Raw genomic sequence first — 16,687 nt, forward strand, 5'->3', positions numbered from 1 at the left:
GCACTTGAAAAACGTGAACTGTCCCTTTAAAGGCGACATAGAATGCTTGTATCACACATATATGTTAGTTACTTACATATATTAACTTGTTTTCATGGTTAAAAACCTCCTAATCGCTGCAAACGAGCCGATCAAAATATCTCCTCACTGGCGCTCTCGTCAGCCGCGCTGTTTCAGACCAAAACCACACCCCCAGAACGTGGACTGTGTTGTGATTGGCCAGCCAACGAGAGCTTTCCCACTGTCCTGTGATTGGCCAGGTACCTGGAAGTGACGTAATAGATAGGCCAGCTCTCAGATACACAGCTCCCCATCTGGCACGGTGGATGCTCTGCATCTCAGCAGCTACAACGAGAGTAGTTCTTCTTCTGCGGTTGAATGTACGCAACTGGATGTGCCCGGACTAGTGCCCGCACCAGGAGGCGCTACGGTGGTGAGAGGAGTGGTGAGGATTTTTGATGACGACATCAAATTAAGGAAGTGCCGATCCGCTTCGCAGAGCCCAGGAAAACAATACAACACTATTTTCTCAGCAGTGGCTGAACTGTTTGTTCTGAAACTTTAGGGTTTCATAAACGAGGTAATGACGCAGATACACACACACAAACGCAGCGTTAATTGGAGCTTCCGGTTTATGTCGCCTTTATGTATTTTAAAACAGTATATTTAAAAAGACAAGTTGATGTAGCGGTGTGATCCTTCTGTTGCCCTCTCACTAAAGCCTCTCTGTAGTCGCTCCTCAGCCTCGTCTTTTCCTTTCAATCACACACAAACACACACCTGTTTCATGTCAAGCAACTTGGCAGTGTGTGACTTTGTCTCTGGAGCTCTTTGTTGTCTCTTTGGTGTGTGAGAATGTGGAATCAACACATACATCCCTGCTGCCATGCGTGTGTGTGTGTGTGTGTGTGTTTCTCGCTGACCAAGCCTCCACTCTTGGCACCATGCTTCTCTTTGCCTGCTGCGCCTTTTAAGACATCAGCTGGTGCAGAGATCATCTCAGCAACATGACAAACAGCATCCAGATCACACGCTTGCCTATTGACTGAGCTGCGGCCAAGATAGTGGAGTAGATCGGCACAAGGAAAAGAAGAAGAAGAAGAAGGTTGTTCACTCTGCTCCGCAGTCACAGGAGATTGTTGTTTGATGCCGCTAAACTGAAAACTGCTGGAGCGAAGGAGGAGCCCATCCTCCACCTGAATAATGCAGACGTGTATTTTGTTTCTTTACGTGTATCACACATTTGTTCTCATGTTTCTGTTCCCATACTGTAGGAAATATCGGCGCCGAGCTCTCATACAACAATGTTGGCATGTTCGTCTCATCCGATGCCGGCAATAGCTGGAGACAGGTGAGCTTCACACCGAGACTGCCAACACAGCCAACTGATAGTCTTATACAAAGAAGTGTTGTAGCAGCTACTGGCTTTGGTACGAAAGTCGACTGCTGACACAACAGGAAAATAATAAAAAAAAAAATATATACATATATATAGATATATATTCACATTGACAAAAATTGACACATCATTAAAAAAGAACCTCTAAAAAACCTTTGATAATGTATATTTTGATTATACATTGACTGGTATCCGTGATGAAGGGCTGCTTCAGTTTCCGGTGTTTTGTTTTCCTGGATCACTGTCACGTACTGAAGTCCCGATTTCATCCAGATGGAACTGAGCCATTGTGAAGTCCATTACGCTAACACTTGATGTTCCTGTGAAGTGTCTGGTGAAAAGCCAATCGCCACACAACTCCGCACAAAGTCAGCGTGCTTTCTGTCACAGTTTCCAACTTGATTTCAAAAGGGAAGGGAAAAAAAAGATGCTTCCTGTTGCTGGCCAAAAGATTTGCCATATTCTGTGAAAGTGAAATGATCAGCTGCCAATTCCTGTTTTATCAGCAAGTGTTGCAAATTAACATGAACTTTTAGTCTCTCACTGAAAATCCTACTGTAACTGGACGTGATTTGTATGTGATTATTGTCATTTTGATTTGTGGGATTGCTGCAAACAATTATGTTTGACGGGAGGCATTTTTTTAATTATTCACCTTTTTTTTGCACTTAGTAATTAATTCCACACATTTCAACACAGAAATGTAATTAAAGGCTCAACTTAGTGAGGACATTATTACCTGTGAGTTTCTAATGAAACTATTTTCAGATATTTGGAACAGTTTTACGAGTTCTTCTAGATCCGGTGGTAAAGTTTCAAGTGTTGCCTCTTTCAATATGTTGTTGTTGTTTTTGTGTCTGTACAGATTTTTGAAGAGGAGCACAATGTGTGGTTCCTGGATAACGGTGGAGCCCTCGTGGCTGTGAAGCAGCCATCTGTGCCAACCAGACACTTGTGGTACGTACTTTTGGAAACTGAGCTCACAAAGGGCGACTGGAGCTGCAGCTAATCCCAGCTAATGTTGGGCGAGTGGCAGAATTATGTAACACAGGTTAAGTCCGCAGTTTTATCACAGGGCCGACATTCAGAGACAAAACAAACAACCACTCACACCTTTCTGTCTCTAGAGTTTATGGCTCTAGTTTCCTACACCTAGATATCAGGTTGATTATGAAGTATGATAAAACTAAGCATTTGCTGTTTATATTATACTGCATGTGCCACTAGAACCACTTAGAGGCTACATCCACACAACTGTTCTGCTTTTAAAATGCATAACTGCTTCTGATATGCCAGCCGTCCGAAAAAGGATTCTTGAAAAGGCTTCCTTAGTAGGAAAACTCCAGGGCTGCAATTAGTCTGGATGAGAAGAAACACAGTTTTCCACAGTTGCGGCCAAATTAACATATTCAAAAAAAGGCACAAATGAGATCATACATATAAAAGACGTATCAGGAGGAAGTATTAGGTGCAAATGTTTGCGGCCTGAACACTTTGGAAGAAGAAGAAGAAGCGAAAAAAAAGGGAAGTTCATCCCAGCCAAAAAAAAGCCATGCACTGGACCGTTACCCCAGCATTTCCTCTTATACAACATGTAAATCAGACGGGCCCATCAGTGATTAAAAACTCAAATAAAACTCAAATAAAGCAGGGAAACAGTGCAGTTTAGACCCAGTATTAACACAATCCTCAGGGATCTAATTGCATGTGGATAGAATGAGAACTATTACTGTTCACACCGACATTAAAATCCTTCTTGGATGCATCTCCTGTGACCACATGAGATCAGACACGGCCTCAGCAGCCTTATTTCCACACTGATGTTATGTCAAAATTATATTTTTAATGAGAAAATTGAGAAATTTCAGGGGGCCCATCGCAGTGATGCTTCACTATCTTATCCGTTAATGGGAGACAAAACTAAATACATATCAAAAAAGAACATTTTGACATTTACGTGGACATCAAAACAAATAATGATTCAGACATGTGCAGAGTTGCCTGGGAACTGTAGTAGAAGAACTTTTGACTTTTGCCTGTATTGTAAACAAACGTCATTGTTGCTGCTTGCACTCAGATATTTCTCCTCGCCCGTGCATCATCGATTTCTTCCCCCCTCCTCTCTTACATCTGTGACTTTCATTTCTGTTTATTAGTCCCTTTTTTCCCCCAAATATGGACCTACATCATTTTCTTCAAGCAATACTTTTGCTTCTTCTGTTCTCAGTAATGAAGCTACAGACCTCAGCAGTTCATGCTGCGCCTGCTTTGATAAACAGGGAGAGAGGGACGGAGGACATTTACATCCATCTAAGCACATTTCATTTATTGCCCTACAATCCAGAAGTCTTCTAAGGTCTCTGTTAGAAAAGCTGAGAAGGGTCCCGGCCTGTTTTTTTGGCTCCTGCCATGTTTCTTTCAATTTCCAGTAATATCAAAAGTGGTAATATATCACATTTACATAGGGCAGACATGTCATAACCTGAACCAGGAAGTCATGATTGTTTTCACATAAACATAAACCGCCTCCCTCGATGTGGCAATGGTAACACCGCGGTAGAGTGAGTCGTCTGTCAAAGTTGTGGAAAGTTGTGGGTTCAATTCCCAGCCCCACTAGTAGTACTGTAGTATAAAAGTATGAGTGTGAACGGATGGATGGCAAAACTGTGGCTTTGAGCTTTTGAGCGCTATATAAATACAGACCACTTAGCGTTTGCCATATTGGACCAGACTATTCAGCTTCTTTGTGTGAAGCATTCTTATTCCAGTCAGGCACATATTCCCATTTTGTGTCCGTGTAATACTATTATTGTGACAGTGGCTACAAATAGAGGAATGTGACCACACATGTCCTCAAACCAGGTCCAAATGTGGGTTCATATAAGGACACATTCAGGCCAGATTGGCAAGGATTTTAGACCCGAAGTTAGCACAACTTAATTGGATCACTCAGGAGGGACGAGGGTTAATGCTGCATTCCCTTTGTACTGGAACTCAGAAGTCAGAACTGGGAGTGACATCACTACAGAGTTCATCGCATTCCTGTTGAGAAGTCAAAAAAAACATGGATGCAAACGGTGCAGTCACGTCCCACGTCCAAGAGGCGTAACGAATAGATGTAGATCAAAATGCCTCTGTTCGCATTTGGACAGATCTGCAACAGCTAGACGTCGCTCCTCTGTCGTCATCACCTCTAGTGCGCCAGGGGAAAAGACCTGTTTAACATTTCTTCCTTCTTCCTTTTTAAAAGAAATTCTGTGGTCGGCCAAAACAGCGTCCTTGCCAGACATGTCTGCAGAGCAAAATCTAATTGCTGGCAGACTTAGCTGGGTTCCCCCCAGGTAACACACCATAATACCAGGTCTGAACAGTCTTTCACATAATAATGGTCACATAATGCAGATACAGATTATTGCTGATATGAAGTTCTTGTGGACATGTTCATGTTTCATGTAGAATCGGCGCCTCAGACTGTGACTCTTGTTGGGAAAAAAAAGTCACGAGCAATCTAATTTGAGAATGATGTTTTGGGTTTTCAAGCCACTTATCATTAACCAACAGCAGTCTCTGCAAACCTCCACCCACATACCCACTCACACACTTGCAGCGTTGTCATTAACACGTCGCTGTCCTCTTGCCAAATCGGTTGCCAGTGTTTTGCCTGAGTGCGGGTTAATCCAAGTGCGACCAGATCTGTTCGCCACTCATTTTTGCAACCATTTTGAAATTAGTTTTAGAGGCAGTCAAGTGTGTCCTGCTGGGTTATTTGTCTCCCAACCAATTTAAGCATGGTGGTAGAGGAAGTGGAGGGGAGCATGTGTATCTCTACAGCCACTGAACATCAGTGTTGCTCTCTCAAGTCAAACACAACTCATAATAGGTTCATGTGCAAGTGCTTTTAGCTAAGGCTGTGGGTGTAGAGGAGTGTTTTTTTCTGGTGTTTCAAACATGTCACACTCAGGTACTCCTTGTTGTTGAAATCAGTTAATAACCAGACAGTCTCTCAAATACCCGTTTGAATGTTCCGTCTTTTGATATTTACCCAAAGCTGTAGGCACTAATTGCACAGAGACTCTGAGACCCGTCTGCCGAGCGACGAGCCAGTGCCGACCTAAATCCTCCCGTACGATCAGCCTCTGATACTGAGCGTCTGCCTCTGTGCTGTTGCTGGCTTTATGATGGTGAATACACTCTGACATTCACACACAGGGTGAGCTTCGACGAGGGCCGGCAGTGGACCCAACACGGCTTCTCAACCGTGCCGTTGTTCGTGGACGGAGTCCTGGTGGAGGCTGGAGCCGAGAACCAAATCATGACGTAAGTCCAGAAAAAAACGTCCAGACATGTTGTCTTTGTGGGGGAATATTTAATACGTTTTTAAAGTGTAACTTCACCCCTACATTGTAAAAAAAAAGAAAAAAAGAAGAAGAGCAAAAAGGCACTGTAACTTTTTCATTTACTTTATTTTAAAACTAAATAATGAGCTACAAATTTCAACTTAATGCAATGAGTTAACAGTATTTAAACTGAACAGTATTTAACTGTTCTGTAGACAGTAATTTAATTAAAGTTAAACCACCAGTGAAAATAGTTTTTTTCAGGAACCAGTGTATAAAGGTATGTAATTTGTTGATCCATTTTACATGTTGTGATAAAAACAGTGCCCTCTCTGTTGTACTCTGTTGTACACTCATCACTGTCTTTGTTGTCCCAGACTCCTCCCCCTTTTGTCTTCTTGTCCCAGACTCCTCCCTCTTTTATATTTGCCAGAGCTGTTGCTTTGTTGCCTTTTGTCTCTCCACCATTGGAAGTGTGGTGTAAGATTAGAATTGAGATTATCACATCGTTTGACAGGTGTCACTACCAGACCAAACAAATTGCAGTACTCCCCCCATTCTCCCTCACTCAGCGCTCAGTCCACTTCTTGGCATTTTCCAAGAAGAAGGGATTTAGATACGCTTTAAACAACTACACTGTTGATGAGACATTCGTGCTTGTGCATTTACCACCAAGCCGTAACTATCCGTTTCAAAAATGTAATGCAAATATTCCGCTCCCATATAGGACCAAAGAAGCAGCCCACAACATGACTTACTTACAATACTGCTGATAATGTCTGCATCGTTGACTCCTGACATTCTCCAGGTTCAAATGATGCTCACTTACGAGGAAAGTAGCAAGAAAATTGCTTTTGCGAGACGTGTTTACAACAGCAAGAGAATCTCCAGAGGATCCAGGGCGAGGGGTTGGAGTCTATAGCTTAAGCGTGCAGGAGATGAGGCACTCACCTTTTCACTGTTGGAGGTTCTCCAACTGCATTGTCACATGAGCTCACTCGGATTTGATCCGTCTAGGGAGTTGGAGTGACAAACTCCAGAGAATGTCCACACTTTAGGTTAGATTTGAAGGCAGCTACTGATCAGATAAGTACATTCCTTCTTACTGAGGAATATGTTTTCTTTATCCTGGTCTAGACATTGTCTTAGACTAGTCTAAGAGGCCACATTAGTGGTGACCAAACTTTAATTAGTGGTGATCATGTGCTGCTGGCTAAAACATGTGTGTAGTCTAACTTTGGGTTAGTCTTTCAGAGAAGGTATTTAATTCATGGCATTTCATCGTGTCGTGCTACAATGAGGCAGGTGATCACGGATAACTCTTTCCATTCAAAGCTGGTGTTGTATGCTAAGTTGGTTAATCACTGTCAGACACTGATGGGAGCACAAACCACAAGCACCAGCGATAGACTCTATAACCACCAACTCACTGATGAAGTACAACTGATCCTATTGATCTCGTCTGCAGCACTTTCCCCCCTCTGTGTCTAGAATTTACAGACTCTGCCCTGTACTCCTCAACGTATAGAACAACATGGGTGGAAAGATACCGCAGTTGTTAAAGATAATTCTGTTATTTTTTTTGCTGCCCAATTTTTTTTGGAATATTAAATAAGTCTTGATTCCATTATAATGATGGTGGTGAAAGTCACTTATATTAAAATCAATATATCCCGGGGTCTCAAACCTAAATGATCCTGATGCCAGTGAGCATTTGGCTTGGTCAGTTGGGGCCAGTCAAGTAAGAGCGTTTTACGGAATTTAAAGTAAACGTTTGTGTTGTGATATGGAACCATGTATAGTTCACAATCAATTGTATAAATTAATTTAATAATAAAACAAACACACAGAAATAATTCATTATAACTTGATTTGATAAGTTTTGACACCTGAATATATATATATATATATTGTTATATGCAAATAAATAAATGAAGGTTATTTGAACATAGTAATTATCTCATTATCTGATTAACAATGTACAAGTAATAATACTGAAATACACATTCAGTGTGTGGACGGACAGCCCTGATGATTTGTTGTAAATAGTTACTTTAGCGTGGGTAAATTTAAATTCTAATGATGTAATTAATGAATTTATCTGCAAACGTATTGTATGTAACGTACGTGTATTTTCTTTGTAAAGAAATAAGTATATGTGTACATTTACTCTTCCTTAGGATACAAATGCCTACAAAACATAAACAGTTTGCACGCAACATAATCAGATACATAAAGACATTTGGGCAACGCAACATTAGGGATGCCAGCTGACGTAAAACCCCAAAGACGGTAGCTCAGTGTCAGAGTGAGTCGTCTTTCAACTCGAGGGTTGTGGGTTTAGATTCCCAGCTCTGCTAGTGTACATGCTGATGTGTCCTTGGGCAAGACACTGAACCCCACATTGCCCCTTGACGGCTGTGCCGGCAGCGTGTGAATGTGTTTGAGTGAATGGGTGAATGTCAGTCAAGGTTGCATTGTTAGATGGGAATTATTGTAACCCTTTTCGCTGTTTGCCTCTGCAGCTTTTTTGGCCACTTCAGCCACCGCTCTGAATGGCAGCTCATCAAGATTGACTACAAGTCCCTCTTCAACAGGAGATGCACCGAGGACGACTATCAGACGTGGCACCTGCACAACCAGGTAAAAAATAAATAAATACACGTCTTTTCTGCTAAATACTGAACTATCACTGACGGAGTGTGTTGTCAACGCAGGGTGAGCCATGCGTGATGGGTCAGAAACAGATTTACATGAAACGCAGGCCCGGGAACCACTGCATGCTGGGAAAAGACTACTCCAGAATCCTCTCTGCAGAGTCGTGTATTTGCCGAGCTCATGACTTTGAATGGTAAGACCAACATTTTATTCATATTGTCATTGATAAAAAAAAAAAGTGGAAGATTTTCTTATAATATCTTAGAATATTTCCTGTGGGACGTTTGATGTCGATCTGTGTTCAGTCCAGTGACCGATCACACAACTTTTGATCAAACCTCTGACAATAATACACCAGACCTGAGGCTAAATTCAGCCCAGATCACTGACATCCCAGCTTAATCCCTTGCCCTAGTTTCTCGGCCCAGTCTGACCAAAGACCTCTCTGTGTGTACCTTTTGCCTTTCGCCCTGTACAGCTGGGATTAGCTCCAGCTTCGCACGACTCTTATGTCAAGGATAAACCAGTCGACACTAAATTAATGAATTCCTCTCCTGGTCGAGTTATAAATGTGATGCCTATTTAAAGACACGTGCCTGTTTTCCTGTCGATCTTGATTTCTTTTACAAGGCTGGCACTCAGTTTTGCATTTTGCACCTTTGTAGCTGCATTCAAACATTGCTGTTTTATACAAATGATACGACACGATATACTTTCATTGTCCCCACTGTCTTGGACTCGATTTGTACATAATAATGACACTGATATACATGTAACAGCATATATATATATATATATATATATATATATATATATATATACTTTACAAATATTGCATGCACCCAATTCTCAAAATAAATGCTAAAATAATCATAATAGTAATAAAAGCACCATGAGTCTATTGCACAATCTCCATGGCCTCAAGCAGTGTTATTTAAAAGTCAAATATGAGTTTTTAAAACAGTTTCCAGCGGGGGACTGTAACATCTGCTGCATGGTAAAAGCTCATACTCTGTGTGGAGGACATGTAATGGGTCAATCACTGTCCTCTGAACCTGCCAAAGAACAGAAAGTCTGAAGGGACAGGGGCTTTGTCTTCCCCATCACCGTCAGAGCAGTGTTTACCTACCCAGAAAGCTTTAGTTGTTTTAATTGCACAGTCAGGTTACCACACCATGCTGACATCCCATATCTGAGTAAGCTCTCTCGTACGGCTGGATAAAATAAAAACATTCTCCTCTGGCTCACACCACACACACACTGAGTGTCTCTGCTGTAGACGACCGCACTCAAGCTCTCAACATGAACCGTCCAGCTGAAGGCTGTAAGAGCAGACCTGACTGATGTGAGTCTGCCGCATCAACACACGACTGTGAGCCTGGGTTTTCGCCTCATTTAAAACGAGATGGTCGGTGTCACACCAATGCACAAAGTTTTCTATTTCTGAGAAATAGGCTGTTTGTGCTTATATGTCTTTGGCTGTGGATCGAAATTTTAAAAACAAAGTCACCGGGGGTGTGGAGGGTTGGTCGAACATCCGGGAATAGAACCCTGCGAGAGGCTGCTGACTTCTGTTGGTTGAAAAAAAGAGAAATATCAATGGATTAGAACATTTCTTGAACTCATCCGTTTCAGTTTTAAAATTGGCAGATGAGACTGGACTGTGTTACAACCTGAACTAAAATCTGTGCAGAGGCTTTGGTGCCTTCTGAGTGCTTTAATATCCAGGTGGCTGATGCTATCGGATCAGTTCCCCCTCCCTGCCTGTAAGCAAATTGAAGCGGGTCAAAGTGCCAATTTGACCTCTGCTTTAAGCAAAGACACCATGTACTACTCAAAGCACTTCATCAGGATAGAAGTCAGGGCCGCAGATCTAAAATCGTTATTGTCAGTGGGACATTCTTTCTTAGCTATGGAAAGTATAATGGATTTTTCTCCAGGATGCAGGCACACTATGCATCGCCACCGACTGCTGGGAAATGGGGCACCAAGCTGGGACGAGTTCATCTGCACATGCCTTCAGAAGCAGTGCAGAGATTGACTGGATAAAAGAAAGTCCTGCAATCTGGATCAATGGAAACATTTTCCTGTGCAAATTCTCTTTTCAGATCTTTGGGAAAGGTGGTTCAATTCATTGGCTTTTTCTAGATCATTATCAGTAACGAGGAACTTTTCAGTAGTTTCCAGTTTTTAGAATCTATAGACATACACCTTGGTTCTAAAATGTCCTTGTGGTGCCTCTTGGCATCTCTCAGCAGCTGGTTGAGTTCTTTTTTTTTAATTACCTTCGCTTTTTAAAAGCTATCTTCTTCCTACTCATACAGTTTTTAATGTTGTTGGGATACACCGTAATGTTCTTCTTTGAGACCACCTTGTCCCCACATTGTTGCTGATTTGTATTCACATTTTTACAGTCTGTGCATAGTGATGCGCCCAATATGGATTTTTGGATTTTACATTTTAATCTGATCCAGTGATTTTGACCAGTATTGGACCGATACTGAGTATGGTATGAGCTTATCCCTATACTGTCACAGAAGGACAAAGGCCACAGTGTTCTCACTCCATGCTTAATGCTTTATTAAAGAGTATTTGTTACTTAGTCTTTGCATGCAGTATTTACAATGAGCTTGTCTCATTTTGCTCTTGTCGTAGCAGAAAGCGACAGACGTGTTTATATTTCATCCGGGCAAATGACCTGCTTTGTAAGTGCGTAAAGTGGGTGGTTTATCACAGTGGGTGGGGTGTGTCGTCATGCAACAACGGGAGCGTGCAGTGTGGGCAAGAGTGGAAGTTCTGTACACACACACACACACGATTTCCACTGCTCATCCTCCAGGGGCTTTTTTGCCCCCCTGCCATTTATTTAGAATCCATTGCATATGCTACTCATGCGTCTCATTCATTTGCGCCATGGGTGTATGAGTTCTCCCAATAATCTGATAAGTTTGGGGCCATTTTATGCAATTTGCTCACAATGTCTGTCTCTGTAATGTCTGTTTGCCAAGCTTGTAATTCTGTTGATAAGAGATGGGGTGAAAAAAAAAAACGTTCTATTTGTATGCAAATCCTAAAGGGTTGCATGATTTTGTCGGCATTAAAATGGCTTCCCAACATACAGTAGGTATGTAAGTAGTGTTTGTAAAATATCAGAGAGACATCTTGTTTTACATCTCTGCAGGGACTCACTTGGCTCATGCTGGCAAATTTAAACAGATTGTTGTTAAAAACGGGAAAGGCATCCGTATGTCTAGGTTTTCATTTTAAAATGTCTCTTAAGGACAAAAACAATCTGCGTTTCAGCTCGCTGTAGGACACAGACTCATACACAGGAAAAAGTGTATGAGTCTTCCTCTTCTGTCTTCTTCTTCTTGTTCGGAGCTTCTCTGTCACATAATCAGTCGTGTTTAGTTCCTCATCCACATGAAAACAGAAGTTTCCCAGTAAGATTTTTTTCTTTTTCGTTCTTAGGCCGCCCATAACGACTGTAGACAGTGTAGTATATATACCAGGCCTATATGTGGCGCTGTAACAGTAGTAAACATTACAAAGTATTCAATCACAAACACAAAGACAGAATGAAGAAAGCCGGGGGGACGAAGGAAAGAAAATAATTGTTAAAAAAAACTTCTCCTGAACTTGTTTTTGTGGTTTTAGCTCCTTATACTATTACATTTATGTAAACAAATCTGCAAAGACATCCCAAGTGTAATTGGTCTCAACTGATCATCAAAAAGGTTTAAATTAACAGTTTTTCTTTTCAAATGTTTTCAAATGAAAACCCTGTGTGGAAAACCTGAACGCCTGCAGAGAAATGAGCTGTTGTGGAGTGGAAGAGGCTGATTCACCTGCTGGCATTTCATGTGTTGTAAAAACTGTGATTCCAACTCTGGGCCTTGGAGCTTTCTGTGTTGTGAGAATATGCATTTTCACACCAGTATATGCAGTTATGATAACACCTTTTTTCTAAAAACAAGACATCTTGGTTCTTGCGGCGCACTCAAGAGGAAAGTGAAACCGACGTGAAATCTGCGGCAGCGAAACATGATACAAACACACACATACATATGTGTGTTGTTACGGATATGTATATGTAGTGTGCCATATGGTGATGTCATGTATGTATGGAATGTATCGATGCTTTTACGCGAATTAAATTAAATTTACCTCCTGATAGAGCCAATTTTCCAAAAATATAAAATGAAACTTAATTTACTTAAACTAAAACAATTCAGTAGCTATTTTGTAAAAATTAAATATAAGCTGTTTAAAGTTATAACGTCCATGACCATGTTTAAGTTGATTCCATCACTGATGTAAAGATAGCTGCAGTAATTATTCATGGTCCCATGTTGTGTGTATGCAGTCCTAGCGTCACCACTGTTTATAGATATTGTTCTTCCTTAATTTCCATAGGGATATTTTTCTCTGTATTTCAGCCATACTCTGCTAGGAACCTCTCTAAAGAGCCCTTAACCCATACTGTAGTTCCCTTTCCACTTGGCCATGGTAAAAACAACAACAATAGTATATATAGTATACAATACAATATATACGATCGACATAATAAACCAATAAATCAACAAGGGAATAAAAGTTATCACAAAGAATGAAAACAAAAAGACAGACCATTCCAGAAAATCTTGTAAAGTTTACAAAGCTTGTCTTTGTTTGTCTTTGTTTTGTAGATTTTTTGTCTTTTGGGAATGTTAAGAGATAATATTATTATGCAGCCAAACAATACATGTTTCCAAAGTAAAGTCAAATTGTGGTGGATATGATCACAAATATAATGTGACAGGTTACTCCATAAACTCACAGTGTGAGAACAGGACCTGAATGAATGTGTCTCCTTGTGCTCTCCACAAAAGGTTATTTTTCAGTCTTGGTAGAAAAGTGTCGGGTAAAACATGTGAAGCATTTTAAAGGATATCTCTCATAATGTAATATAGTAAGACGAGGTTAGCAAATATCATCAGTGTAATTATACAGAGTTGACTGTGTTGGTTGAATAGTTGACTTCTAGACACTTGCTGATGCTTGTAAATCAGATTCCAGGCTGGTAACATTTGCTCATGAAATGTGGTCTACGTTATTGTTAAATAGACCACAAACAGCGGAAAATGCATAGTGGGGAATAAAATACCACAGGGAAGGTGGACCTTTAATTTAAGGATGGATCCATTTAACTTTGAAAGTGTAATTTAATGTGGTGAAGTCAAGGAAACGTATAGGCGACCTTTATCATACTCATTCACAAGAACCCATATGTATTATCTCGCTGTTTTGTCTCCCCTCTGGCCTTTCACCTCTTTTGCATCATGCATCTGTGTAACAGGCCTGGACAGCTTGTTAATGAAGAGTTCACACTGCCGTAATCACAGAATCAAAGTGGACTGGTCAGCCACGGGCTTGTTGGTTTTGTTTGTTCTGGCTCGCTATATTTAATGGATAAATCAAAGTCATGGCCAATAGTATGATGGGCACTGGCTCACCCTGCTCTGTGAGATGTGAATCATGTTGTGACACGAGGCGGCAACTGAGAATAAGTCGACATTATGTATGGGGAAAGGAAAAAAAGAAAAAAAAAAACTCCCCTCCAGGGTGTATTTTCATAAACACGGCTTCAGCACATTGTCAACAGTGGCTCTAATCAATACATAATAACAACGGTCTGTGTGCCAGACAGGCCCCAGGCCACCTGGTGTAATGAGAGCGATAAGATGAACAGGGATGTAGGATCACTGTATGATAATATGTCCCTCTTCACATGCTGATATTGATCAGGTGCTTTGTTGTCTGACAGTGACTATGGATATGAGAGACGTGGGGACGGGAACTGTCGGCCCTCCTTCTGGTTCAATCCCGCCATTGTGTCACGAAGCTGCAGCCAGGGACAAAACTACTTCAACAGCACTGGGTAAGGACTGTCAGATTTAATGAAAGTTACATATACAGTACATTTACCTCGAGTTTTCTTTTGTTCATGTTATCAGCCACTTCATCACAGATATAATGTGTGAACAACAGAAACTTTGCATTTGCTTTTTTAATTGACTTTCCCTCAGAATCAATGTTTTCCTCCAAGTCAGACATGTCTGCTGTATTTGTTTTGAAGGCTCCCCCGGGCGATAAACTCCATTTAAAGTTGAATCACAGTGGGAGTGCTCTGTGTTACACAGTTGTGATTAAGCTTTGCACTGTATCTTTCAGCCTGTGACAAAGCTTAAAATATCAGAGGTCATCCAGTTTGTTTTTGCACCAACACAACAGCCTACGGGAATCTATGGATCAGATCAACTCAGCTTATCTTCTGGGGTTATAAGAAAAACTGAAGGGGATGTATAGACTTGAAAAGATTGAGTGGTGCACGGAGGAAAACTCAGCTTGTTGTGCCTTTCCAAAGGTATCGTAAGGTGGTGCTGAATAATTGCACCAAAGGAGTGAAAGAAATGTATACAGCAAGGAAGCAGCAGTGTCCCAACAGATCTCCTAAAGGACTCTCGGTGACCACCAAAGATGGCAAACTCACGGCCAACCTGGGCAGCAACATCACCTTTCTGGTGCATCTCGACGAGGTAAGAACACCATATTATGGCCCATTTATTATGCATTCAGAGGATTTTTATGGAAAGCTGAAATAACAGTGAAAGCGAAAAACCCATCCAACATTATATTTGCACAGCAGTACATTATCATTCACTTAGAACTCTGTTTTCAGAGTTGTTTCTCATCAACCGGTTTCCACTTCAGCGCTTTTTACTATGTTCATAACATATTTATCAGTAGAGCTTTAAATCGATCTTCTTCAAATACCTGGTTTTGATTAAAAAAACTAAATGAATCGTTACTGTCCTGAACATGTTTCAGTTGTAGTATGTAGAGTCAGAGACGTCGTTCATGTTACATCAAGGACACATCCTTGGGCTCATGTGTTGTTATATGCAGATGATATGATGTCCTCTACCTCTGAATCCCAAAGCACACATTCTGTTTCAGACTATGTTGCAAACAGGCTTCAACAATTAAATAAGAGTTCTGAGCCAGTGGCAGAAGTAAGAGACCCTGTCAGTGAGTGAGTGAATGAGTGAGTGAGGGGTACTTAGAGTCGTGCCTGCTCACAAGGACATTGCCTCACAAGTTCCTCAGCCAGAATGTGATCTATTGGTATGAACTGCAAGCTTTGGGGCATCAGTAATAGTGTTTTCCTCCTATTGCGCTAGCTCAAGGTAAGTGTGTCCTCCCCAGGGTGTTATCTGGACCCAGTTGTCATATTACTGTGTGATGAGTTGAGGAATCAAGGGTTGTTTCTTTCATTAAGAGGGGGGTTGTCTGGGGGTGACAGAGGAGGGAAAGCAAGCTAAAAAGTATTATTAAAAGGGGTGCAGTATGAATCCTTGTGGTATCAGACCTCTTTGAGAGAATCCTCCAGATGAATTCAAAGTTTAATTTATATTCATGAAGCCTGCAACAGAGGGAACGCAAATGGCCTTAAATATTTCATTGGCTAAAGAGACTCTGGCACACACACACACACACACACACACACACACACGCACACAAGGAAATGTAAGAAAAAAAGCACACCTTTGTTTTGCATGTGATAGAAACCTGTTGTTCTACACAGTGATAACTAGATTTATAAAATAGTCTCATCCCTGTGGCCCCCGGAAGCTAAAAATGCAGGTTTTTACAATGAGATTTGATCTGATCTGGGAGCAAAAAGGGCATCCATTCAAATCTTCAACGTGCCAGTGATTAGTCGACAAATTAACTCAAATGAGGACCAACGGTGATGAAGAAAATTAGTCAGGGGCAGTCCTAATGGTCACTGTGGCTCCTGTGCATCATTGAGCCATATTTTTAGACCCGCCTACATACAAAATGAGGAGGAGAATCGTAATTCGTATTTCCTTCACATGCACTTTAATGTGACTTTCTTAAACTGTGATCTTTTAATATTGTGAGTTTTGTTTTTCACAACCTTATATTAAGTATATTACTTTATAGTATTTAAAGAGACAAAGACAAACAAAGACTGTCTCGAGTAAATACGTTTGGAAATGCCCCCTGTTTAAGATAAGTTTCACTTCAGATTCAACTATAGTTGAAGCAACAGTGGAATCAGCCAAAGTATGAATAGGAAGCAAGTCATGTATCTTCATATAATAGCAATAGAGAATAATCACGATGATTTGGAGAAAGATGAAATTGTCTTAAAGGTTTTGTCAAATAAAATAAAATATTTTGTATTTCAGAATCATGACTAATAAGCATACACACATAGTAAATG

The 16,687-nt window shown here is 40.9% G+C and overlaps 1 protein-coding gene across 2 annotated transcripts in view; it reads left to right on the top strand.

The window, feature by feature from the left end:
* LOC122771383 (VPS10 domain-containing receptor SorCS3-like) overlaps positions 1 to 16,687 on the top strand; it is a 270,421-nt gene that overhangs the window by 224,235 nt on the left and 29,499 nt on the right. For both annotated transcript variants that reach the window (XM_044028934.1, XM_044028933.1), the window contains 7 exons: positions 1,275 to 1,351; positions 2,265 to 2,356; positions 5,609 to 5,716; positions 8,262 to 8,379; positions 8,454 to 8,587; positions 14,201 to 14,314; positions 14,801 to 14,972. In XM_044028934.1, the coding sequence (XP_043884869.1) occupies positions 1,275 to 1,351; positions 2,265 to 2,356; positions 5,609 to 5,716; positions 8,262 to 8,379; positions 8,454 to 8,587; positions 14,201 to 14,314; positions 14,801 to 14,972 (815 nt within the window). The remainder of the gene's footprint in view (positions 1 to 1,274; positions 1,352 to 2,264; positions 2,357 to 5,608; positions 5,717 to 8,261; positions 8,380 to 8,453; positions 8,588 to 14,200; positions 14,315 to 14,800; positions 14,973 to 16,687) is intronic.

Source organism: Solea senegalensis, linkage group LG6, assembly GCF_019176455.1.
Source record: "Solea senegalensis isolate Sse05_10M linkage group LG6, IFAPA_SoseM_1, whole genome shotgun sequence".
In the NCBI taxonomy this organism is placed as follows: Eukaryota; Metazoa; Chordata; class Actinopteri; order Pleuronectiformes; family Soleidae; genus Solea; species Solea senegalensis.